We start from the raw sequence: 26056 nt of genomic DNA on the forward strand, positions 1-26056 counted from the left end.
CACCAAAATAAAAAGAAGGAACTTTATTGTGAAAATTGTGCGGCAGCACTGCTGTTCCGCCGCGAGCCGGCAGTCGGCGCTGCAGTTCCGCCACGAGCCGGCAGGAGGCGCCATCTTCAACTCCTCTCCTCAAACTGGGATTTGTTCTTCAGCAGGAACGCCGCCAGGTACTCAATGGGGTTCGGAGGTCTGTGGGAGGAGAATGCCATCAGGGAATGGTTGTCATGGTGAGAAAGGGTTTTGACCATAGACTGTATTTGAAAGATGGGCGGAGCCTCCATGACGTCACCCGTAGGTTTCTGAAGAGCTGAATTGAAGCTCGGTGGGCGGTTCCTACCATCACCGCCTTGGCAGGGGCATGTGTGTCATCTCACCCGGAAAATACAAATATGGGCAAAGAGGTGGAGCTGAGAGGGGGGCTGTGGTGGATGATTGACATCGAGCGAACTCCGAGCTTTCTGTAGCTAAGAGCTAACCGAGCTAACCTGGAAATAACAGGAGCTAACCAGCTAACGGAGGTAAGCGGGCTAAAGCGAAGTCACGTTGTTAATCGGCTAAAAACCGCGGTTCTACGTTCTTCTGACTTGAAGCGGGAGATCAGGTACCTGTTCAATCAAAAGGATACGCCCCAAATGAGATTAAATTACTTTTAAACGGGCGAGTTAGAAAAAAATTCACTCTCCCCACAGTTGTCATGAAGGTAAACCTGACCTATTAAACCTAAAATGGATTTTTGTACCAGGCTGTAGACATGTTTATTTCCGCAGTAAGCGTGTTTATTTCCGCCGTAAATGTGTTTATTCCTGCCGTAAATGTGTTTATTCCTGCCGTAAACGTGTTTATTCCTGCCGTAAATGTGTTTATTTCCGCCGTAAACGTGTTTATTCCCGCCGCAATCGTGTTTATTCCCGCCATAAACGTGTTTATTCCTGCCGTAAACGTGTTTATTTCCGCCGCAATCGTGTTTATTTCAGTTTTTATTTCCGCCGTAAACGTGTTTATGTCCGTGTTTATTTCCGTTTTTATTTCCGCAGTAAGCGCGTTTATTTCCGCCGTAAATGTGTTTATTCCCGCCGCAATCGTGTTTATTTCCGCCGTAAACGTGTTTATGTCCGTGTTTATTTCCGTTTTTATTTCCGCAGTAAGCGTGTTTATTTCCGCCGTAAATGTGTTTATTCCCGCCGCAATCGTGTTTATTTCCGCCGTAAACGTGTTTATTTCCATGTTTAATTCCGCCGTAAACGTGTTTATTTCCGTCGTAAACGTGTTTATTCCTACCGTAAACGTGTTTATTTCCGCCGTAAATGTGTTTATTTCCGCCGTAAACGTGTTTATTTCCGCCGTAAACGTGTTTATTCCCACCGCAATCGTGTTTATTTCTGCCGTAAATGTGTTTATTTCCGCCGTAAACGTGTTTATTTCCGCCGTAAACGTGTTTATTCCCGCCGCAATCGTGTTTTATTTCCGCCGTAAACGTGTTAATGTCCGTTTTTATTTCCACAGTAAGCGTGTTTATTTCCGTTTTTATTTCCGCAGTAAGCGCGTTCATTTCCGCCGCAATCGTGTTTATTTCCGCCGTAAACGTGTTTATTTCCGCCGTAAACGTGTTTATTCCCGCCGCAATCGTGTTTTATTTCCGCCGTAAACGTGTTAATGTCCGTTTTTATTTCCACAGTAAGCGTGTTTATTTCCGTTTTTATTTCCGCAGTAAGCGCGTTCATTTCCGCCGCAATCGTGTTTATTTCCGCCGTAAACGTGTTTATTTCCGCCGTAAACGTGTTTATTTCCGCCGTAAACGTGTTTATTTCCGCCGCAATCGTGTTTATTTCCGCCGTAAACGTGTTTATTCCCGCCGCAATCGTGTTTATTCCCGCCGCAATCGTGTTTATTTCCGCCGTAAACGTGTTTATTTCCATGTTTATTTCCACAGTAAGCGTGTTTATTCCTACCGTAAATGTGTTTATTCCCGCCGCAATCGTGTTTATTTCCGCCGTAAACGTGTTTATTTCCATGTTTATTTCCGCCGTAAACGTGTTTATTCCTACCGTAAATGTGTTTATTTCCGCCGTAAACGTGTTTATTTCCGCCGTAAACGTGTTTATGTCCGCCGTAAACGTGTTTATGTCCGCCGTAAACGTGTTTATTCCCGCCGCAATCGTGTTTTATTTCCGCCGTAAACGTGTTAATGTCCGTTTTTATTTCCGCAGTAAGCGTGTTTATTTCCGTTTTTATTTCCGCAGTAAGCGCGTTTATTTCCGCCGTAAACGTGTTTATTTCCGCCGCAATCGTGTTTATTTCCGCCGTAAACGTGTTTATTCCCGCCGCAATCGTGTTTATTTCCGCCGTAAACGTGTTAATGTCCGTTTTTATTTCCACAGTAAGCGTGTTTATTTCCGTTTTTATTTCCGCAGTAAGCGCGTTTATTTCCGCCGCAATCGTGTTTATTTCCGCCGTAAACGTGTTTATTTCCGCCGCAATCGTGTTTATTTCCGCCGTAAACGTGTTTATTCCCGCCGCAATCGTGTTTATTCCCGCCGCAATCGTGTTTATTCCCGCCGTAAACGTGTTTATTCCCGCCGCAATCGTGTTTATTTCCGCCGTAAACGTGTTTATTTCCGCCGCAATCGTTTATTTGTTTTTATTTCCGCCGTAAATGTGTTTATTCCCGCCGCAATCGTGTTTATTTCCGCCGTAAACGTGTTTATTTCCGCCGCAATCGTGTTTATTCCCGCCGTAAACGTGTTTATTCCCGCCGCAATCGTGTTTATTTCCGCCGTAAACGTGTTTATTTCCGCCGCAATCGTTTATTTGTTTTTATTTCCGCCGTAAATGTGTTTATTCCCGCCGCAATCGTGTTTATTTCTGCCGTAAACGTGTTTATTTCCATGTTTATTTCCGCCGTAAACGTGTTTATTCCTACCGTAAATGTGTTTATTTCCGCCGCAATCGTGTTTATTTCCGCCGTAAACGTGTTTATTCCCGCCGCAATCGTGTTTATTTCCGCCGTAAACGTGTTTATTTCCGCCGTAAACGTGTTTATTCCTACCGTAAATGTGTTTATTTCCGCCGTAAACGTGTTTATTTCCGCCGTAAACGTGTTTATTCCCGCCGTAAACGTGTTTATTCCCGCCGCAATCGTGTTTATTTCCGCCGCAAACGTGTTTATTTCCGCCGCAAACGTGTTTATTTCCGCCGCAAACGTGTTTATTCCCGCCGCAATCGTGTTTATTTCCGCCGTAAACGTGTTTATTTCCGCCGTAAACGTGTTTATTTCCGCCGTAAACGTGTTTATTCCCGCCGCAATCGTGTTTATTTCCGCCGTAAACGTGTTTATTTCCGCCGTAAACGTGTTTATTTCCGCCGTAAACGTGTTTATTTCCGCCGTAAACGTGTTTATTCCCGCCGCAATCGTGTTTATTTCCGCCGTAAATCGTGTTTATTTCCGCCGTAAATCGTGTTTATTTCCGCCGTAAACGTGTTTATTTCCGCCGTAAACGTGTTTTATTTCCGCCGTAATCGTGTTTATTTCCGCCGTAAACGTGTTTATTCCCGCCGCAATCGTGTTTTATTTCCGCCGTAAACGTGTTTATGTCCGTTTTTATTTCCACAGTAAGCGTGTTTATTTCAGTTTTTATTTCCGCAGTAAGCGTGTTTATTTCAGTTTTTATTTCCACAGTAAGCGTGTTTATTTCAGTTTTTATTTCCGCAGTAAGCGCGTTTATTTCCGCCGTAAACGTGTTTATTTCCGCCGCAATCATGTTTATTTCCGCCGTAAATGTGTTTATTTCCGCCGTAAACGTGTTTATTTCCGCCGTAAACGTGTTTATTTCCGCCGCAATCGTGTTTATTTCCGCCGTAAACGTGTTTATTTCTGCTGTAAACATGTTTATTCCTGCTGTAAACATGTTTATTTCTGCTGTAAACATGTTTATTTATGCAGTAAACATGTTTATTCCTGTTGTGAAGTTGGTTTTTTTAACATGGGAGTCTATGGGGATTTGCTCTGTTTTGCAGCCCCTAGTGGATGAAGGGGGAACTGCAGTCTCATGCACTTCCACATCAGCTTCACTTTTAACCGCCGGAGGCTCCGCCCATCTCTATAAACAGTCTGTGGTTCTGACCCGAGCGGACCCACCTCTCCTTGGCCAGAACCGACAGGCCCTGCAGCAGGATGGGAACCACGGTCTGGTCCAGGTAGGCCCGGGTCGGCAGCGCCTGCAGATCCACCTTCTGCTTCAGCTTCTCGGCACTCGCCTTCTCGCTCTCCGCTGACCTCTGAGGAGCAAAGCATGCTGGGAGTGGTGCTCCAGAGGCTGTGCAGCGCAGGTGAGTGGGACTTACCTGGAGGTTGTCCGTCAGACCGAACTCCGCGTGCGGGTTTTCAGAGACCTGCAGGAGGATTCGGGTCAGAAACAGCTGGTTTCTGATTGGCTGAGAGTCCAGGTGGGATACTTACAGGTGTGTGTCCTTCCATCGATGGCTCCGCCTCCGCGTGGTCTGAAACACAACGATGACGTCATTCAGGTGGAAACCATGGCGACAGGCAGCTGATGATGTCACCTATTCATTATTCACCTGCAGTGGACCGGGTCTGAGACCGGGGTTCTGTCCGAACCGGACCGGTCTTAGATCGGGGTTCTGCCTAAACCGGACCGGGTCTGAGACCGGGGTTCTGCCCGAACCGGACCGGATCTGAGACCAAGGTTCTGTCCGAACCGGACCGGGTCTGAGACCAAGGTTCTGTCCGAACCGGACCGGGTCTGAGAACAGGGTTTTGCTTCGTTATTTACGGTTTCCACATCTTTCTTGTCTGGATCGTTAACTATCCGGTCCGGAACCGGTTCTTTTGTTCCTAGCAGCTCAGGTTCCGGTGCAAAACGTACCCATGTGTGTTGTAACGTGTGTCTGGGTCCAGAACCGTGCCGGAACCGGTTTAAACCCAACATGTCGGTGAAAGGCGGTAAATTCGCTCTGCGTCACGTTGCTGCGTCGTTTCCATGAAAAAACTTCGCTGACGACAGAAAACAGACTCTGACGTCAAAGGTTAAATTATTACCTTCAAACTAAACACGAAGCGCGCGAAAAATACGAAAATTTTCATTATAAAACATCTGAAGAAGAACAAATGATGAAGAATGGACTCACCGTCCGCCATGTTTGTTTTGGGTGTTTACGTGAGACCACTGACGTAAATACGTAGACCTCTGACGTAAGTACGTAGCGTTTCACAGAAACATACGTCATACGGGACAGCCATATTGGCCCTGGCAAGTCACCAGTTTTCAGCTTGACTGAACGGAGGAAAGAAGCCTGTTTGTTCTGCAGTTTAGGTCTGAATAAACCGAAACAATCTTCCAACGTGCTCACCTGGAACTACTTTTAAATATCCCATCATGTATTTAACTTCATTTAATTCAAATAAAATCTATTGATAGTACGGTGGCCGGGAAGTGCAAAACAAATTTACATCTTGTGAAACACTTTTACATTTTCACAATACAAGTTTACAATTTTACCAAAACACTTTTACAAAGTTTTGCCCCGGAAATTATATCGTGGTGGGGTGGGACAAGACCGTGTAAACAGGAAAAAAACTGGTCGCAGAATTGAAGCACAGATGTTTTACCCGTGTTGTGGAGTTTTTTTTCAAGTATTAGGGCAGTTTTGTGGTGATTGTGGTCACAGCTTGGGTTGTCTCAGTGATTTGGAGGGAGAAGAGGTTATTTTAATGGACTGTCTTGTTAAGTATTTCAATGAAGGCCACACCTACAGCGTGATTGCTGACATTATGGAAAGGCTGTACAATGTCCGCTTTTCTTTGCGTACTGTGAAACTTATATTAAATGATGCCCGATTCTATTGCAGAAAAAGTTTTTCATCTTTATTTGAGAGAAGAAACGCCATCCGATTGGAACTTTGTGGACCAGGACATCTGTTTGGCTACAGGACAATGACCCTTTATACTACTGCTGAGACGAGGTCATGACTATTCTGTGGGAACTTAACCATCGAGGTTGTGAAAGGAGGGCTAGAAGAAGATTTGTTAGATGAACATATCACTCCTTGGGACCGAACTACATGTGGCGCGCGGACGGCTATGATAAGCTGAAGTCGTTTGGTCTTGCCATTTCAGGCTGCATTGATGGTTTTTCCAGGAAAGTGTTATGGCTCCACTGTGGATCCTCAAATAACAACCCGGCAGTCATCACTTACAATTTCCTGGAATGTGTGCAAAAACTGGGTGTTGTTCCAATGAGACTATGAGCGTATGCACCTTGTTGCTCAGTCCAGCTGTCTCCTTGTCAGCTTTATTCAGGACATGGAGGGAGCGTCCACAAAACTCACAGAAAGGGTTCGTTCTCTTCAGCGAACTGCCACAGAACGGACAATACATGCCTGTTTGATTCCTGCAGATTAATGTCAGTTGAGGAGTTTCCTGTTGGCGCTCTAAACGTAGCCCCCCCCCCCCCCGTGTTTTGCACTTCCCGGCCACCGTATGATAGTCTGTCAGTGATCATTGATTTAAACTTAAGCGACGTTTTTCCACCGTTACACAAACATTTATGGTTTTTCCCAGAGAAATAATAAACAAGGCTGCACGGTGGCATAGAGGCCAAACTGTACCAGATGCTCGCTGGTTGTTGACTCGTGTCCGGGTGAAGAGCTGGTGACTGCTCTGCTGTTTATCAGATTTAACTGCAACATGTGACAGAACAATAAAGACAAACAGTTGATCTGTTCTGAGCTGACGGACCTCAAATTAAACTATGCGAGACATTCAAGCGATGGATCGGCTGTGGGACACTTAATGTCTTCATTAAATCTGCTGAAGCTTCTTCTTCTTCTGTGGTGCAGAAAACACCAGAATGTGTTTTACAGAGTAGGAACAGGGCTCCCCAGAACCAGCGTTTATACTGGGCTCGATGGTTGATGGATGAAATTCTGTAAGTTCTCTGATTGGTTCATCGGGGGTGTCACATGATTCAAAGATGAGGAGAGGAGGGTGGGTCAGACCTGGACGGACTCAGAACAAGTTGGGAAGGAAACAAATGATATGAAGATGTCGGAGAAATCAGGAGTAAAGGTGGAGAGGTGGATGGAAGGAGGGAAGACTTGGTTCCAGAGAATGAGACATGAAACAGGGTAGAAAAGCTGATTGGAGGTGGAGGCGTGGCCTCGACATGAAGGCGTGGTCTCTGAGTAGAAGCAGGGTCCGTTGGTGGGGGCGTGGTCTATTCATGTGGGCGTGGCCTCTGAACTAACACGCCGGAATCACGACTGAATCGCTGTTCTGACGTCATCCGGTTCCGCCTGGTGAGGAGACGTTCATTTCATTCAGGTGTTGGAGAAGTTAATTTATCCTTCACTTGTTCTACTCCGCCTTTTTTTCTTTGTTTTAAACCATCAGAACAACTTTAGTCTAAAATCTAGTTTAATGGATTGATCCCAGTGAAACAAAACCCAAAGGAAACAGAAAAATCCAGTTTTCTTCTTTATTAAGTGTTGCTCCCAGTGGAATTAAACAGTCCGGAGTGGTTTTTATTTGTTCAGCCGTTAAACCATCATAAACCAACGTAAGAGCTAAACGACACAAGCACAAACAATACAAGCGACACATTTCTGACATAACTTCAGACACATACATTAACATATAGCCTTGAACTTTAGTTTCATATACATTTCCAATTTCTCATATTCCAGAAGATAATGACTTAATGTACTTTGCTGCCACATTCGACCGGTGCTGATGCTGGTACTGTCCCCTTTATTTTACTTGAAACTGTTTTTTTCTTCTGTGTCTTTCACTAAACCCTTTTGCCATTTCTTTCGTTGCTGTTAGTTACCGTTAGTTACCGTTAGCTACCGTTATCAATCACTGTTAAAACCCTCTCAGAATTAAACAGTTCTACATTTACAGGAACAATGGTGTGATTAATACATTCATATTTAAAGGTGAAACTAAAAATATAAACTCCTGTCAACAATCTTTACATTCAGTTTGTTAAGCCCAACCAGGAGGCGCGAGGGTCACAGAAGGAAGGGAATGATGGCTTTCCTGGCGTGAGGATAGTCCTGGAACCTCCGTTGGTAGTCTCTGTAAAACACAGCAGGGACACGCTGAACATCCGACACCGCCTCAGTCTGGAATAAACCAGGAAAACAAACTAGATATTCTGCTTTTATTCTACATTTTATTCAGGATCAGAGAAGAAGAAATGTACATGTGGTCATCGTAGCTAAGAATGGAGCTTTAACACGTAAAAGATCTTCATTCTGCTTCAGGAATCGTTTCCTCACGACGGCCACTAGGGGGCACCAAAAGTCAACACGAGGAATTAAAGTCAGCAGATTTTATTTCTCTTAAGCTTAAAAATAAATCGTAAGAGACTTAAATACACAGTAAATAAAAAAATGAATGACTTATGCAGAATGATTGACACCTGTCAATCATTCCCATTTGAGGTGACATGGAGGACAAACAGAATGCGGAAAGTTTTCTTGTTTTCTTTCAGTTGGACGTTTCCACAACTGCTCACTTTACGTCGGTTAAAGGTTGATTTTCATCTTTTTCACAGTTTCCTCATGAAACCTGGCGGCATATCAGGTAGGCGCATGGAGTCGTTTGCACGAAGAGGATTTTCAGGGCGAGGATTTGCACTTTCCGTCAGCCAGTTTGGTGACTGAACTGTCAGACTGACGTTGTGAAAATAATGAAGATAAGAACAAAAGACTGATAGGAAATAACAGAGTGTTTCAGCTTCTATGGCCATGAAACAGGATATTTTTATTTTTCTATGGTTTAATTTCAGATGAAGTCTGTCCAACTTTTCTTTTAAAGTTCGACGACACCTACGCCAGCCTTCCGTCTTTAATTTCCTTGAGGACGATCTCTGCCTAGCCCGGCCCAGACTGACCTCAAACTCGTTCCACTAACTCATTTCTGTTTTATTTCAGCCTCCAGACAAGATAAACTCAAATCATCAATAGACTCACCAGAGCACCGGCATCTCTGGATCAGCTGAGATCTCGTCAACCAGACGGGATCTCAGCCAGACTGTTAGCTAGCTGCTAACGTTTATGCTCAAAATGGCTCCGCTCACCTCTCCACCCCACACAGGTTGTGTCGGTTCTTTATGCCTGGCTGAAAAAAATAGATGAACTGGAGTCACGGATATCATTCTGCATCGGATCCAAGAAGCTGAGATCCTGATGGACACCATCGTCATCCGCGATCCAGAACCGGATGTCTCTGCGCCCTGCCGGCCAGCTGTGGATGCCGGAGCAGCGTTCCCCGATGAGGCTCATATTGACGGCTATTCCGCCGCTGGAACCCTTCCACAGTTCACCGATCCAGAGACCTGGTTGCATCTCGGAGCTAAACCAAAGATCCCGGTCAGCTCCACACCGAGCCAACAGGAGCCCGGTTCCTTCCATGAGGAAGGTGTCACTCCAGCGCACCTCCACCAAACGACATCCCCTGTTACAACAGGTTCAACATTCTCAGCTTTGGGGATATTCCTCCCTAAGCAACGATTCTCAGTCCAGCAGCTCACCGGCACCACGGTGCTTCCCTGCCCCGTGACGGAGTTCCGCAGCAAGGCTTGCAGGTCCGTGCCGTCCTTTACCCCGGCTCCGGAACGGACCTCCTGTCGCTGCCCGCCCCGCTACATCACCGCCACCACCTCAGGTAAAGCCTCCGTCACACTCCCCTCCAACGACTCTGATAATTGGACTCAGTTGTCAGAAATGTAAGATTTCGCTCCATAGTTAGAATCGTGGCGATAGATACTCCAGGGATCGTAGTCAGATGCACTCCAGGTTCCAGAGCAGGCCACATTGAATCTCACTTAAAACTACTGGCTAAAGATAAACATAAATACAAGAAGATTATTATTCATGTTGGGGTGAATGACACCCGGTTACACCAATCAGAGATCACCAAAGTAAATGTTGCCTCAGTGTGTGACTTTACTAAAACCATGTCAGACTCTGTAGTTTCTCCGGACCCCTGCCAGACCTGACCAGCGATGACATGTTTAGCTGTTTGTCATCCTTTAACCGCTGTCTAGGTGGTGCCCAGAACAAAATGTGGGCTTTATAGATAACTGGAAAAGCTTCTGGGGAAAACCTGGTCTTATTAGGAGAGACGGGATTCATCCCACAGTGGATGGGGTCAGTTAAACCCATGACTGTTCAGGACTGAGACTAGGAAGCAGAGTTGTAGTCTCACATGCTTTTCTGTAATCTCACCGCTGTCACCGCCCTCCCCAAAACCCATAATGATTGTATCTGCCCCCCCACCACCCAGAAAGAATAAAATAGATAGCACGGGTGGAGTAAATCATGAATTAATAGTGTATAAAAAGCCTTGTGTGTGGCTAGAACAGCTTATTATTCATCATTGATAGAGGAGAAGAAGAACGACCCCAGGTTTCTCTTCAGCACTGGAACCAGACTGACTAAGAGCCATAGTGCCGTTGAGCCATCTATTCCTTTCAACCTCAGCTGTGACGACTTTATGAGTTTCTTTGGAAACAAAATAGTTTCTATCAGGAAGGAAATCAGTAATAACCTGAACACTACTAATGTTATTTCATCTGCAGCAGCCTTAGAGACGTCTTTAGAAGCTGATTGTCATTTGGACCGTTTCTTGCCTGTACAGCTCTCCGAGTTAACCAACATAATAGCTTCATCTAAACCTTCAACCTGTGTTTTAGACCCCATCCCAACCAGATTATTCAAATAAATAAGTTTCTGAATCAATACATCTGTACTGGACCTGATCAATACATCTCTATTAACAGGATATGTAAGTCAATATTTTAACACAGCTGTAATTAAACCGTTGCTTAAAACCAACTCTGGATCCAGGAGTTTTAGCTAATTATAGACAAATATCTAATCTCCCCTTCTGGTCTAAAGTTCTGGAGAAAACAGTTTCAACCCAACTATGTTCCTATCTGAGCAGAAACAATCTGAAGAGTTCCAGTCAGGATTTAGAGCTCATCATAGCACAGAGACAGCACTGGTGAAAGTCTAATGATCTTCTCATGGCCTCAGATAAAGGACTTCTGTCTGGACTCATTCTTTTAGATCTCAGTGCTGCATTCGACACTATTGATCACAATATTCTGCTACAGAGGCTGGAACATGTTATTGGGATTAAAGGGACCGCATTAGACTGGTTCCAGTCATATTTATCTGATAGATTTCAGTTTGTAAATGTAAATGATGAGTCTTCCCCACACACCAGGGTAAGTCATGGAGTTCCTCAGGGTTCTGTACTTGGACCAATAATTTTCACATTATACATGCTTCCCTTAGGAAATATCACCAGGCAGCATGGTATAAATGTTCATTGCTATGCGGATGACACTCAGATCTACCTCTCCATGAAGCCAGATGAAACCAATCAGTTTCTTAGATTACAAAGATGTCTTACAGACATCAAGACCTGGATGACTCTGAATTTTCTCCTTTTAAACTCAGACAAGACAGAGGTCGTTATCTTCGGGCTGAAAAACTTAGAACATTATCCAGTTATATAATTAATCTGGATGGCATTAATCTGGCCTCCAGTACCACTGTGAGAAATCTTGGAGTCATTATTGACCAGGACTTGTCCTTTAGCTCACATGTAAAACAGGTTTCTAGAACCGCCTTCTTCCACCTGCGTAATATTGCAAAAATTAGGAGCATCTTGTCTCAGAAAGATGCAGAAAAATGAGTCCATGCCTTTATTACTTCCAGACTGGATTACTGCAATTCCTTATTTATGGGTTGTCCCAAATATGCCCTGAAAAGTCTCCATCTGATCCAAAATGCTGCAGCGAGGGTTCTGATGAGGACTAGCAGGAGAGATCATATTTCACCAGTCACAATGCCTCACATGTGTTTTATGAAACCAGTCTGGTCCAAATGGGGCGTTTCTGGCAGCTTTTCCTCAAGACGTTTGGCGAAAATGACCACAAGTGGATCAGTAACTGGAACCTTCCTGCTTGTCCTTTCCCCCTAGTAGGATTGGAGATGAACTGGGAGTTTCAGCCCCCAGTTCAATGTTTTCTGCAGCAGTGGGATGAGCAGCTTCCTGCAGGGTTCCGTGTGGTTTCAGCCGTCAAAGCCACGTTCTGCTGCCGCTGAGTTTTGGTTCTCCAGAAACCGTTGCATCTGCTTCGTTCTCTCGTCATCTCGTATGTGGGTCTCTAACTTTTAGCCTGCTGGTTTTTCATTGGGCAGCACGGTGGCGTAGTGGTTAGCATTAAGACCTCACAGCAAGAAGTTTACTGGTTCGAGTTCCAGCAGCAGACTTTCTGTGTTGAGTCTGCATGTTCTCCCATATGGGTTCTCCGGCTTCCTCCCACCATCCAAAAACATGATGTTGGGTTACCTGGTTACTCCAAATCCTCCCTAAGAGTGTGTGTGTGTGTTTGTCTCTCTGTGTGTCCCTGTGATGGACTGGTTACCTGTCCAGGTGTCCCTGCCTCTTCCTGATGGGCTCTAGCTTCCTGCAATCCTGACCAGGACTAACACACACACACACACACTTCACAATATCTTTGTTTTGTAAACAATATTTTTTTCTGAATGCAGAAACGGAGCTCCGCCGTTGCAGAAGATGAACAGATGGATAAAAACTTTCTATGTTGAGTAAAACAGGGGCTGAATGGTTAAACTGGGACGACTGGTTCCAGAGTATCCAGTACCTGTGGTGCTGGTAAGCTCTGGGTCCGATGGAGCAGACGGTGAAGAAGGCCAGAGCCGAGGCCGGTAAGGACCACGCTGCCACGGCGTAACCGCACCACTCCACCATCTCTCCCAGGAAGTTGGCTCCAGACACCAACTCAAACATTCCCCCTGAAAACACAAGCAGGTTCAGCAGCCGGTCAGCAGGACCATGCAGAACCAGGATCTACTGTACCACGGGGGATCCTGTAGACCAGTTCTCCAGGTTTCCTCAGGTTATGCAGGATGTTGTCACTGTGGATGTTGATAATCAGACCGACCATGAAGACCAGAACCCCTTCACAAGATCCAGACAGGAAGAGACAGTTACTCCCCCATCTAGTCCAGGATCAGGTCCAACATCTCGTCCACCATCAAGTCTATCAGGTCAATAATCTTGTACACCATCAGGTCTACCATCAGGTCCTCCATCAGGTCTACCATCAGGTCCTCCATCAGGTCTACCATCAGGTCCTCCATCAGGTCTACCATCAGGTCCACCATCAGGTCCTCCATCAGGTCTACCATCAGGTCCACCATCAAGTCTACCATCAGGTCCACCATCAGGTCTACCATCAGGTCCACCATCAAGTCTACCATCAGATCCACCATCAAGTCCACCATCAGGTCTACCATCAGGTCCACCATCAGGTCCACCATCAGGTCTACCATCAAGTCTACCATCAGGTCCACCATTAAGTGTACGATCAGGTCTACCATCAGGTCTACCATCAGGTCCACCATCAAGTCTACCATCAGGTCTACCATCAGATCCACCATCAAGTCCACCATCAGGTCTACCATCAGGTCCACCATCAGGTCCACCATCAGGTCCACCATCAAGTCTACCATCAAGTCTACCATCAGGTCCACCATTAAGTGTACGATCAGGTCTACCATCAGGTCTACCATCAGGTCCACCATCAAGTCTACCATCAGGTCCACCATCAGGTCTACCATCAGGTCTACCATCAAGTCTACCATCAGGTCTACCATCAGGTCTACCATCAAGTCTACCATCAGGTCCACCATCAAGTCTACCATCAGGTCCACCATCAGGTCTACCATCAGGTCCACCATCAAGTCTACCATCAGGTCCACCATCAAGTCTACCATCAGGTCCACCATCAGGTCTACCATCAGGTCTACAATCAGGTCCACCATCAAGTCTACCATCAAGTCTACCATCAGGTCCTCCATCAGGTCCACCATCAGGTCTACCATCAGGTCCACCATCAGGTCCACCATCAGGTCCACCATCAGGTCCACCATCAAGTCTACCATCAGGTCTACCATCAAGTCTACCATCAGGTCTACCATCAGGTCCACCATCAGGTCCACCATCAGGTCCACCATCAGGTCTACCATCAAGTCTACCATCAGGTCCACCATCAAGTCTACCATCAGGTCCACCATCAGGTCTACCATCAAGTCTACCATCAAGTCTACCATCAGGTCCACCATCAAGTCTACCATCAGGTCCACCATCAGGTCTACCATCAGGTCCACCATCAAGTCTACCATCAGGTCTACCATCAGGTCCACCATCAAGTCTACCATCAGGTCCACCATCAGGTCTACCATCAGGTCTACAATCAGGTCCACCATCAAGTCTACCATCAGGTCCTCCATCAGGTCTACCATCAGGTCCACCATCAGGTCCACCATCAGGTCTACCATCAGGTCTACCATCAGGTCCACCATCAGGTCCACCATCAGGTCTACCATCAGGTCCACCATCAGGTCTACCATCAGGTCCACCATCAAGTCTACCATCAGGTCTACCATCAAGTCTACCATCAGGTCTACCATCAAGTCTACCATCAGGTCTACCATCAGGTCCACCATCAGGTCTACCATCAGGTCCACCATCAGGTCTACCATCAGGTCTACCATCAAGTCCACCATCAGGTCTACCATCAAGTCTACCATCAAGTCTACCATCAGGTCCACCATCAGGTCTACAATCAGGTCCACCATCAAGTCTACCATTCATTTGGAAGCAGATAATAGTCTGATGTTAGCTCACCTGGACTAGGCTGAGTCAGAACCAGAGAAGAACCAGGAGGAGGTTTACAAGACTCACCTGCTGTCAGACGAGTCTTGGTCCACCAGGTGTCCTCAAAGCGGGCGCAGTGCAGCAGATGGTGTCCCTGCAGGAAGCCGGAGACGGAGCAGAAGATGGCGGAGTAGAGGACGATGCGCAGAGGGATCGGTCGTCCTCTGGTCCGGAAGGAGAAGATCAAACTCCTGCAGAGCAGATTGAAGTCATTAGTTCTGGTCTGACGGGAAGTCGGTCGTCTGGAAAGTCCGGAACGTCGCGACTCAAACTGCAGGAACGGGGAGGAGGAAGCTGTGTGTCCCGAGTCCAACAGGACCAACGGCGTGATGCCGCCGTTTGAACTGCGGGAGTATTTTCACAGCAGAGAACCTTAGGAATAAAAAACGTGAACCCCAGAAACCAGAACTTCTTTCTGAGCCAGAATCTAAAACTGGACCCAAACGCATGGTGCGGTACCGGTCTGGACTCTGCTCCCGTCACTCAAAAGAACCAGAACCCATCCAGTCCTCACTGGAACCGGACTGACCTGTAGAAGTAGTGCAACATAAAGGTGCAGACCAGCAGTGTCCTCCCGGTCCCGGTTCCGGTCTGTCCGGAGCCCAGCAGCATCAGCAGCAGCGGTACCAGCAGAGACGGAACCTCCTGCAGGAACCAGCCCAGTCTGGCCGGACAGCAGCGCCATCCCGCCGGCGTGTAGCGGCCGTACGGCGCGCAGCTGCGGGTCTGGCGCAGCAGGTAGAGCGGAGCCAGAACCAGGAAGGTCCAGCTCAGGCTGGAGACGGCGGCGTGCCGGCACTCCATCAGCCCGCTGGCTCTGGACCATAGACTGGTCTGGACTGGTTCCTGTTCGGTTCTACACCGAGAAATGACTCAACTGTGGAAGCGCGAAGAGATAAAGTAGTTCCTGCAGTTTAACAGAGTCTTCTTCCTGTTTCAGCCTTTTCTTCTCCTCCAGTGGAACCAGTTTGATGGAGTCTCTGCTGGAGGCGGTTCCTCCTTATTCTTATTAACATAACATTAAATAAAATTAGTTATTTTCCATAAATACACAGAGGGCATTTTATTTACACAGCTTTTGTTTCAGAAAGCAAAAATGGCGTTTCTTTTTTTTTTTCGGACCAGCGAGGACCGGCCCCCCAGGGAGACAGAGCGCGGGCCCCACGGCCCCAAGAGCCCGGAAGCAACCCCCCACCCCCGCAGGCAGAGGGCCCAGCCCACACCGACGGAGGGCCGGGATCCCCAGACCGCCACCGAGCGGCAGCCAGGCCGCACCCCGAGCACCAAGACCCTCCACGCACCCACGCACATACACGCATATACATACACACACGCACGCGCGCGCACACACATACGCACACACACATGCCCCCCCCCCCCCCCCCCCCCCCCCCACACACACACCCTATCCACCCATTCTCTGACACACGCTCAAACTCACACTCTCCTACCCCCGTTCTTTATACACACACACCCCCTCACACACACACACTCCCCACTCTACACACACACACCCCCTCACACACACACACACCCCACTCTACACACACACACACACACCTCCCTACACCCCTCTATCCACATTCACACTCCTCATTGTACACCCACCCCATCACTTCCCTGTACCACCAACATAACCCCACATACGCACCCCCACCCATCTGCATACACCCCCCCTTCCTCCTATCCCAGCGGCCATCCACTTTCCTAAATTCTTTCACCCTGATCCCCCCCCCCTCCACCCTAACATTCATTCACCACTTCATCCATTGGCTCATGCACGCCCTCACCTTTCTTTCCCAACGTGTCCCCTGTGAGATACCCCCGGGGGAGCAGGGGATAGGAGGGCCCCGATCAGGGCCCCACAACTACCCCCCACCCCTGTCAACGCCCCCCCACCACTCCACACATGCAGCCGATCCAGCACCACCCAGGGTCAGCAGCAGTCCCACCCCCGCCAGGCCAGCCCAGACCCAGGTCCCCTGAACAGCACCACTCCCCCGCCCAAACCCCCCCGGCACAGCCCCGGAAATAGGGGCGTGGCAGGACCCCAGAAGGCACCAACGAACCACATGCAAAAGTGGGGGGGGGGGGGGGGGGGGGGGGGCAAGGAAGAGGAGGGGCGGCAGAAGGAGAGACAGACCAAGGGCCCACCGCCCCCACACCCCAAGGAGACGCCCCCACCCAGAGACACGTTGCATTCCCTCCTCCTTTACACACCAACACATTCACACCCCCTCACCATCAGCCTGGTATACACACACATCTACACACACACACACCTACACACACACACATCTACACACACACACACACCTACAGACCAACACATCTACACACACACACATCTACACACACACACATACATCTATACACATACACACCCATTCTAACAGATACACGGCCAAAAGATTAGTCCACCTCCAAAACCCTACATCCCACTCACCTCCCTGCCCACCACAAAACACCCCTTCTCATTCTACCTACCCTAGAACAAACCACCACAACTCCCCACTTCTCTCACTGAAGTCCTCCCCCCTTCATAATCATGACCCTTCACCCCCCTATACACCTACATATACATGCACCCCCCATCCTCAACTATCTTGGGCCCGGGTCCCTCTGCCGGGCACCAGGGCACGGACCCGCCCCCACTGCAGCGGCAGGTCCAGGTCAGCCCAACCCCCCCACGGCAGGGCCGACCCCCGATCCCCGAGAAGCAGGGGACAGCCCCGGGCACCGGAGCCCAGGACCCGCACCCCGCCCCCCCCCGCAGCGGCACGGCCACCCGTCACGGAGCCAATACCCGCCGATCCAGCCCCCGCCAGCGACCTCGCCCCCCCGCCGCAAGGCAACTCCAACCATTGATCAACCCAAGGCCTCCCGCCAGGTCTGGAAACCTAGCCCCCCCAGTAATGAAGCAGCCAAGATCCCCGTCCAGGGGTCCACCCCAGACCCATAGCCACCTGAGCCACCCAGCCACTCCCCAGCCCCGAGCAGGATGAGGTCACACCCCCCCCCCCCTACACTAAGTGATGGAGCTGATCACAGGAGACCAGAGAGAGTGAAATCCATCTGACTGATCCTTTGAGGAGGCAGACATCATTTCCATGCTGATGTAATCTAATAACAGATTTCTAAACTGCTGGATACACAGATTCTGTTTGCTTTTCCAGTTCACAAGGATAGTTTTCTTTGCAATGCACAGGCTGCTGAGGATTGGTTTTGCTAAATTAAACCCTGTTATTTTCACCTAAGTGACTCAAGAGGCCCAGTTTGGGGTTTGCAGGGATATTACATTTAAACCAGTCTGACAGATCTTTACATACCTGGAGCCAGAATCTCTGGACAGGTGGACAAGACCATAAGGCATGGTAGTAGCTGTCAATCATGTTGTCAGTACAGTGTGGACAGATATGTGAGTGTAACAGACCCATCCTGAACATCCTGTGTCCCGTATAATGAGTTCTGTGGAGAATTTTGAATTGTATTAATTGCATGCTTGAATTCTTAGTCATTCTGAATGTGTTTGAGCAGATTTGTGACCATTCATTTTGATTGAAGTTACTGGATAAGTCTGCTTCCCATTTAGAAGTTGGGAGAGAGATGGAATCTTCTAGCTTCAATAGTAATCTGTATATTTTGGATAGTAGCTTCGGGGCCTTAAGATTTAAGAATTCTGCAACCCTGATAGGTAACTGTAAGTTTAGTTGATCAGTGGTGTATTTCTTACCTATGATAAATTTAAGTTGGTGGTATTCTAAGAATTTGGTGCTGCTGAATTCATACCGTGAAGAAATTGCATCAAATGGCAGAAAGTTTCCATTTTCTACTATATGTTCTAACTGCGTTACTCCTTTATTCTTCCACCGAGGGAAGTTTATCATCTTTTTGTTTTGCAGGAAGTCAGGATTGTTCCAGATGGGTGTGAGCTTACATGGAATAAGTCCAGACTTGGTTACTTTCAGGAATTCCCACCAAGCCGTTAAACTGGAGCTGATGTTAATGCTTTTAAAACACTTATATGACTTGACAGTTGAGCTGATGAATGGTAAATCAGAGATGACTAAATCCTCACACAATGCTTGCTCAACATCCAGCCATGGCTCATCCAAAGAACTTGGATTAAGCCACTTGGAGATGCATTGCAGCCTATTACATAAGAAATATTGATTAAAATTTGGCAGGTCCAACCCACCTCTGTCTTTGGTCTGTTGTAAAGTTTTTAGACTAATGCGGGATGGCTTGTTTTTCCAGAGAAATCTGGATATGTGGGAGTCTAGTGATTTAAACCAAGTGGAGGATGGTCTGATGGGAACCATTGAGAAAAGCTAATTAACTTTTGGTAAAACCATCATTTTAACAGTGGAAACCCTCCCCATAAGTGATATGGGCAAGCGGTTCCACCTTGAGAGGTCATCCTCTACTGTTTTTATTAGCTGATCATGATTTAACTTTATTAGTTCGGTTAGTCTGGGAGAGATTATTATACCTAAATAACTAATATTTCCTGACTGTATAGTGGTGTTATGTTTTTAAAGTCACAGTTAATGGGCATTGCTGTAGTCTTTAACCAGTTAATAGAATAGTCTGATATTGAAGAGAATTTATTAATTAGTGTGATTGTTTGAGAAAGTGTTGTTTGTGAGTTGTGAAGGAAAAGTAAAATGTCATCTGCATAAAGACTAATTTTATGTTCAATATTTTTAGCTTGAATTCCTTTGATTTCTGGGTTTTGTCTTATGGCAGCTGCCAGAGGTTCAATAAAAATGGCAAAGAGTGATGGAGAAAGTGGGCAGCCCTGTCTGGTGCCTCTCTGTAAGCAGAAGTTTGGAGAAGTTTCGTCATTAGTCTTCACACATGCATTTGGGTTGTTGTATAATATTTTTATCCAGTCAATAAATGATGACCCAAACCCAAATTCTTTTAAAGTTGCAAATAAAAGTTTCCAGTTTACACGGTCAAATGCTTTTTCTGCATCTAAAGAAATAACTGTGGACTTCAGATTGTGTAGAGTTGAATAATCTATTATGTTAATTAATCTGCGCATGTTAGTGTAGGAATGTCTACCTTTTATAAAGCCTGTTTGATCAGGGTGAATAATGGAAGGGGTTATTTTCTCTATCCTTCTGGCTAGAGCTTTGCTGATTATTTTGAGATCTACGTTTATTGGACGATAACTGGATGGGAGTGTAGGGTCCTTTCCTGGTTTTAATAGGACTGAAATATTCGCCAAGTTCATATTGGAGGGTATTTTTTGCTTTTCCTTTATTTCTAATACCATGCTGTAAAAGGTTGGAGCCAGTGTGGTCCAGAATTCTTTGTAGAATTCAGCTGGATAACCATCTGGACCTGGTGCTTTATTATTTGGCATACGGTGGAGAGCTTCATGGAGCTCATGAACTGAAATAGGTGAATCTAGAGCCATTTTATTTTCCTGATTTATTTTAGGAAGATTGATGCTGCTAAGAAATTGGTTAATATTCTCATCTGTTGAGTTTATTTGTGATGAATATAATGCTTTGTAAAATTCTTTGAAAGTATTGTTTATCATGTCAGGATCATGGCTGATATTTCCTTCTGAATCTTTTATAGAGGAAATTGTTGTTTTCTCCTTATTTGCCTTTAGTTGGTTAGCCAGGAACTTTCCAGATTTGTTACCATGTTCAAAATTGTCCAATCGAAGTCTTTGCACCATGAATTGTGTTCTTTTATCTATTATTTCATTAAGTTCTAATTTGGCTTTTCTAATATCATTCAGTGTGTGTTCTTCTGGGGAGACATGGTAAGCTTCCTCTAGTGATTTAATTCTGAGTTCTAATTCTGATGTTCTCAAAGTTTCCTTCTTTTTCTTATGGGAAGAGAAGGATATTATTTTCCCTCTCATTACTGCTTTTCCTGCTTCCCACAGAACACACGCTGAAGTTTCTGGTCTGTTATTGTTTTCTAGATATGAGGACCATTCTCTTTTAAAGTAACTGATAAACTCAGAATCTGTAAGTAATGATGTATTAAACCTCCAGTTTCTAGTGGCTGGCTTACAGTTTTTACTTCTAAGGGTTAATGATACAGGTGCATGATCACTGATGATTATGGGATGGATCTTTATCTCTGATATGTCACTCATGAGTGAAGTGCTGATTAGGAAGTAGTCTAGTCTAGAATAGGTATGGTGAACTGAAAAGAAGAAAGTGTATTCTCTCAGTGTCGGGTGATGAGAACGCCATGCATTGCAAAGACCAAAATCCTTCATGTACTGTTTAACCTTTTCAGCTGATTTCCAACCTTGAAAAAATGGCGTTTTTAGCAAGCAGCAACCTCTGGCAGTTAAAAGTGAATCCGATGCGGAAGTGCATAAAACTGCAGTTCCCTCTTCATCCACTAGGGGCTGCAAAACAGAGCAAATCCCCATAGACTCCCATGTTAAAAAGACCAACTTCACAGCAGAAATAAACATGTTTACAGCAGAAATAAACATGTTTACAGCAGGAATAAACACGTTTACAGCAGGAATAAACATGTTTACAGCAGAAATAAACATGTTTACAGCAGAAATAAACATGTTTACAGCTGAAATAAATATGTTTACAGCAGGAATAAACATGTTTACAGCAGAAATAAACACGTTCACAGCAGGAATAAACATGTTTACAGCAGGAATAAACATGTTCACAGCAGAAATAAACATGTTTACAGCAGAAATAAACATGTTTACAGCCTGGTACAAAAATCCATTTTAGGTTTAATAGGTCAGGTTTACCTTCATGACAACTGTGGGGGGAGTAAATTTTTTTTCCTAACTCGCCCGTTTAAAACTAATTTAATCTCAAAACTCTGCATATTTAGGGGCGTGTCCTTTTGATTGACAGGTACCCGATCTCCTGCTTCAAGTCAGAAAAACAAACAGAAAAACAACCGCAGTTTTTAGCCGGTTAGCAACGTGACTTAGCTTTAGCCCGCTTACCTCTGCTAGCCGGTTATCTCCTGTTATCTCCAGATTAGCTCTTAGCTACAGAAAGCTCGGAGTTCGCTCGATGTCAATCATCCACCATGACGCTCACAGCCCCCCTCTCAGCTCCACCTCTTTGCCCATATTTGTATTTTCCGGGTGAGATGACACACATGCCCCTGCCAAGATGGAGATGGTAGGAACCGCCCACCCAGCTTCAATTCAGACCTTCAGAAACCTACGGGTGACGTCAAGGAGGCTCCGCCCATCTTTTTATATACATAAAACGGGGTGAGATCCAGAGGCCAAGCTAAAGGGTGGAGCAAAGAGGCACGTCGCTCTGTGAGGAAAGTGGATGCTGTTTTAAGTCTCCAGGTGGGAGTGGGTTAGAGTTTTAATGATTTTCATTCATCTTATTTCTCGGAGCCGGTCCCATCTGATCTAGTCTGTTCTGGTCAATGCAGCCTGGTCCCACCTGGTCTGGTGCAGACTGGTTTGTTCTGGTCTGGTCCCTCGTGGTATGTTGTGATCCAGTCTGGTCCCATCTGGAGTGATCTGCTCTCATAGATTGATGGACAGATAGATAAAATTGAGATAGAATTACTGTCTGTTATCTCTACTGAATTTAATCACTTTATCTGAAAAGGTGATTTTAACATCCACATAGATAATATAACAGATGGTATTGCCAAAGCCATTTCTTCTGTATTGGACATGTTTGGTTTAAGGCAACATGTAAAAGAACCGACCCACATTCGAGGTCACATTCTGGACCTGATTATTCTAAAGGTGTCGATATTTCCTCCGTTTCAGTTTGACATGGCCTTGTCGGACCATTTCTGTATCTTGTTTATTTACTGATCAGCCAGAATGTCCAAACAACCTGCTTCTTGGCGAGGAGGAGGTTCACGATTGAAAGAAAAAGTGCAGAGTTTATCAAGGCCGTAGCTCTGTTGCCACCGACTGCAGAGTCAGTTGATGGACTCCTGGATAATTTCAATCTGAAAATCTTGAATGTGATGGATGCTGTAGCACCGATAAGAATCAAGAGTAACTTAAGCATACAGAAGACACCATGGCAAAATCCGAGTTTGGTTGTAAACCTAAAAAGAGAATGCAGAAAAGCAGAACGTAAGTGGAGGAAAACAAACCTTCAGATCCATTATGAGCTGTACAAACAAAACCTGCAAGATTATACCAATGAGCTGTGCAGGGCCAGAGAGCGGTATCTGTCTCACATGATTAACAAGAGTGTGAACAATTCCTGCACTCTGTTTGCTATGATAGAAAAACTTACAAATACTCCTAAACAGTTCAGCCCAGACCTCCTCTCCACTTAGAAATACAATGAATATGTATTCATAGACTTCCCATTAACCAGCTGTCTCTAACCAACTCCAGACCTGTCTCTAACTAGCAACAGACCTGTCTCTAACTAGCAACAGACCTGTCTCTAACCAGCTACAGACCTGTCTCTAACCAGCTACAGACCTGTCTCTAACCAGCTACAGACCTGTCTCTAACCAGCTATAGACCTGTCTCCAACCAGCTACAGACCTGTCTCTAACCAGCTACAGACCTGTCTCTAACTAGCAACAGACCTGTCTCTAACCAGCTACAGACCTGTCTCCAACCAGCTACAGACCTGTCTCTAACCAGCTACAGACCTGTCTCTAACCAGCTATAGACCTGTCTCCAACCAGCTATAGACCTGTCTCTAACTAGCTATAGACCTGTCTCTAACCAGCTACAGACCTGTCTCTAACCAACTCCAGACCTGTCTCTAACTAGCTATAGACCTGTCTCTAACCAACTCCAGACCTGTCTCTAACTAGCTATAGACCTGTCTCTAACCAACTCCAGACCTGTCTCTAACCAGGTACAGACCTGTCTCTAACCAGCTACAGACCTGTCTCTAACCAGCTATAGACCTGTCTCTAACCAACTCCAGACCTGTCTCTAACTAGCTATAGACCTGTCTCTAACCAGCTACAAACCTGTCTCTAACCAGCTACAGACCTGTCTCTAACCAGCTACAGACCTGTCTCCAACCAGCTACAGACCTGTCTCCAACCAGCTATAGACCTGTCTCTAACCAGCTACAGACCTGTCTCCAACCAGCTACAGACCTGTCTCTAACCAGCTACAGACCTGTCTCTAACCAGCTACAGACCTGTCTCTAACCAGCTACAAACCTGTCTCCAACCAGCTACAGACCTGTCTCTAACCAGCTACAGACCTGTCTCTAACCAGCTACAGACCTGTCTCTAACCAGATACAAACCTGTCTCTAACCAGCTACAGACCTGTCTCTAACCAGCTAAAGACCTGTCTCTAACCAGCTACAGACCTGTCTCTAACCAGCTATAGACCTGTCTCTAACCAGCTACAGACCTGTCTCTAACCAGCTACAGACCAGTCTCTAAACAGCTACAGACCTGTCTCTAACCAGTTACAGACCTGTCTCTAACCAGCTATAGACCTGTCTCTAACCAGCTACAGACCTGTCTCCAACCAGCTATAGACCTGTCTCTAACCAGCTATAGACCTGTCTCTAACCAGCTACAGAACTGTCTCCAACCAGCTATAGACCTGTCTCTAACCAGCTACAGACATGTCTCTAACCAGCTATAGACCTGTCTCCAACCAGCTACAGACCAGTCTCCAACCAGCTACAGACCTGTCTCCAACCAGCTATAGACCTGTCTCTAACCAGCTACAGACCTGTCTCTAACCAGCTACAAACCTGTCTCTAACCAGCTACAGACCTGTCTCTAACGAGCTACAGACCTGTCTCTAACCAGCTACAGACCTGTCTCTAACCAGCTACAGACCTGTCTCTAACCAGCTATAGACTAGTCTCTAACCAGCTATAGACCTGTCTCTAACCAGCTATAGACCTGTCTCTAACCAGCTACAGACCTGTCTCCAACCAGCTATAGACCTGTCTCTAACCAGCTACAGACCTGTCTCTAACCAGCTATAGACCTGTCTCCAACCAGCTACAGACCTGTCTCTAACCAGCTACAGACCTGTCTCCAACCAGCTACAGACCCGTCTCCAACCAGCTACAGACCCGTCTCCAACCAGCTATAGACCCGTCTCTAACCAGCTACAGACCTGTCTCTAACCAGCTATAGACCTGTCTCTAACCAGCTACAGACCTGTCTCCAACCAGCTACAGACCTGTCTCTAACCAGCTATAGACCTGTCTCTAACCAGCTATAGACCTGTCTCTAACCAGCTATAGACCTGTCTCCAACCAGCTATAGACCTGTCTCTAACCAGCTATAGACCTGTCTCTAACCAGCTACAGAACTGTCTCCAACCAGCTATAGACCTGTCTCTAACCAGCTACAGACCTGTCTCTAACCAGCTATAGACCTGTCTCTAACCAGCTATAGACCTGTCTCTAACCAGCTATAGACCTGTCTCTAACCAGCTATAGAACTGTCTCTAACCAGCTACAGACCTGTCTCTAACCAGCTACAGACCTGTCTCTAACCAGCTATAGACCTGTCTCTAACCAGCTATAGACCTGTCTCTAACCAGCTACAGACCTCTCTCTAACCAGCTATAGACCAGTCTCTAACCAGCTACAGACCTGTCTCTAACCAGTTACAGACCTGTCTCAAACCAGCTATAGACCTGTCTCTAACCAGCTACAGACCTGTCTCCAACCAGCTATAGACCTGTCTCTAACCAGCTATAGACCTGTCTCTAACCAGCTACAGACCTGTCTCTAACCAGCTATAGACCTGTCTCTAACCAGCTATAGACCAGTCTCCAACCAGCTACAGACCTGTCTCCAACCAGCTATAGACCTGTCTCAAACCAGCTACAGACCTGTGTCCAACCAGCCATAGACCTGTCTCTAACCAGCTATAGACCTGTCTAACCAGCTGTAGACCTGTCTCTAACCAGCTATAGACCTGTCTCTAACCAGCTATAGACCAGTCTCCAACCAGCTACAGACCTGTCTCCAACCAGCTATAGACCTGTCTCCAACCAGCTATAGAACTGTCTCTAACCAGCTACAGACCTGTCTCTAACTAGCTACAGACCTGTCTCCAACCAGCTATAGACCTGTCTCTAGCCAGCTATAGAACTGTCTCTAACCAGCTACAGACCTGTCTCAAACCAGCTACAGACCTGTGTCCAACCAGCCATAGACCTGTCTCTAACCAGCTATAGAACTGTCTCTAACCAGCTACAGACCTGTCTCTAACTAGCTACAGACCTGTCTCTAACCAGCTATAGACCTGTCTCTAACCAGCTACAGACCTGTCTCTAACCAGCTACAAACCTGTCTCCAACCAGCTACAG

The 26056-nt window shown here is 46.3% G+C and overlaps 3 protein-coding genes across 3 annotated transcripts; 1 reads left to right on the plus strand and 2 right to left on the minus strand.

The window, feature by feature from the left end:
• Positions 1-5180, minus strand: dpy30 (dpy-30 histone methyltransferase complex regulatory subunit). Its single transcript, XM_079261176.1, has 5 exons — positions 5146-5180; positions 4457-4497; positions 4342-4389; positions 4136-4275; positions 1-189 (listed from the first exon to the last, which is right to left on the minus strand). Exons 1-5 carry the CDS (start codon positions 5153-5155, stop codon positions 117-119), a joined length of 312 nt encoding a protein of 103 aa, XP_079117302.1. The 5' UTR covers positions 5156-5180; the 3' UTR covers positions 1-116.
• Positions 5181-7744: 2564 nt separating this feature from the next.
• Positions 7745-15616, minus strand: srd5a2a (steroid-5-alpha-reductase, alpha polypeptide 2a). The gene is made up of 5 exons (XM_079238187.1): positions 15312-15616; positions 14810-14973; positions 12920-13021; positions 12705-12855; positions 7745-8095 (listed from the first exon to the last, which is right to left on the minus strand). Exons 1-5 carry the CDS (start codon positions 15584-15586, stop codon positions 8029-8031), a joined length of 759 nt encoding a protein of 252 aa, XP_079094313.1. The 5' UTR covers positions 15587-15616; the 3' UTR covers positions 7745-8028.
• LOC306774804 (uncharacterized protein) lies at positions 13884-14766 on the plus strand (the record flags this gene model as incomplete). Its single annotated transcript, XM_079264977.1, has 3 exons — positions 13884-14118; positions 14323-14490; positions 14762-14766. Coding segments are annotated over 3 exons (408 nt in total), but the record flags the coding sequence as incomplete, so codon positions are not given.
• Positions 15617-26056: the final 10440 nt, after the last annotated feature.

This window comes from Telmatherina bonti (genome assembly GCF_933228915.1).
Source record: "Telmatherina bonti genome assembly, chromosome: 3".
NCBI classification, from domain to species: Eukaryota; Metazoa; Chordata; class Actinopteri; order Atheriniformes; family Telmatherinidae; genus Telmatherina; species Telmatherina bonti.

Bases quoted from the DNA above. Each gene is read 5' to 3' on its own strand.
- dpy30 (XM_079261176.1), bottom strand. The intron at 4,390-4,456 runs GTAAGTATCCCA...ATCCTCCTGCAG, and splicing joins CGATGGAAGGACACACACCT to GTCTCTGAAAACCCGCACGC. The intron at 190-4,135 runs GTGGGTCCGCTC...CTCCTCCCACAG, and splicing joins TCGGTTCTGGCCAAGGAGAG to ACCTCCGAACCCCATTGAGT.
- srd5a2a (XM_079238187.1), bottom strand. From the start codon at position 15,586: ATGGAGTGCCGGCACGCCGCCGTCTCCAGCCTGAGCTGGACCTTCCTG. The intron at 14,974-15,311 runs GTCAGTCCGGTT...TCTGCTCTGCAG, and splicing joins ATGTTGCACTACTTCTACAG to GAGTTTGATCTTCTCCTTCC. The intron at 12,856-12,919 runs GTACAGTAGATC...TTGTGTTTTCAG, and splicing joins GGTCTACAGGATCCCCCGTG to GGGGAATGTTTGAGTTGGTG.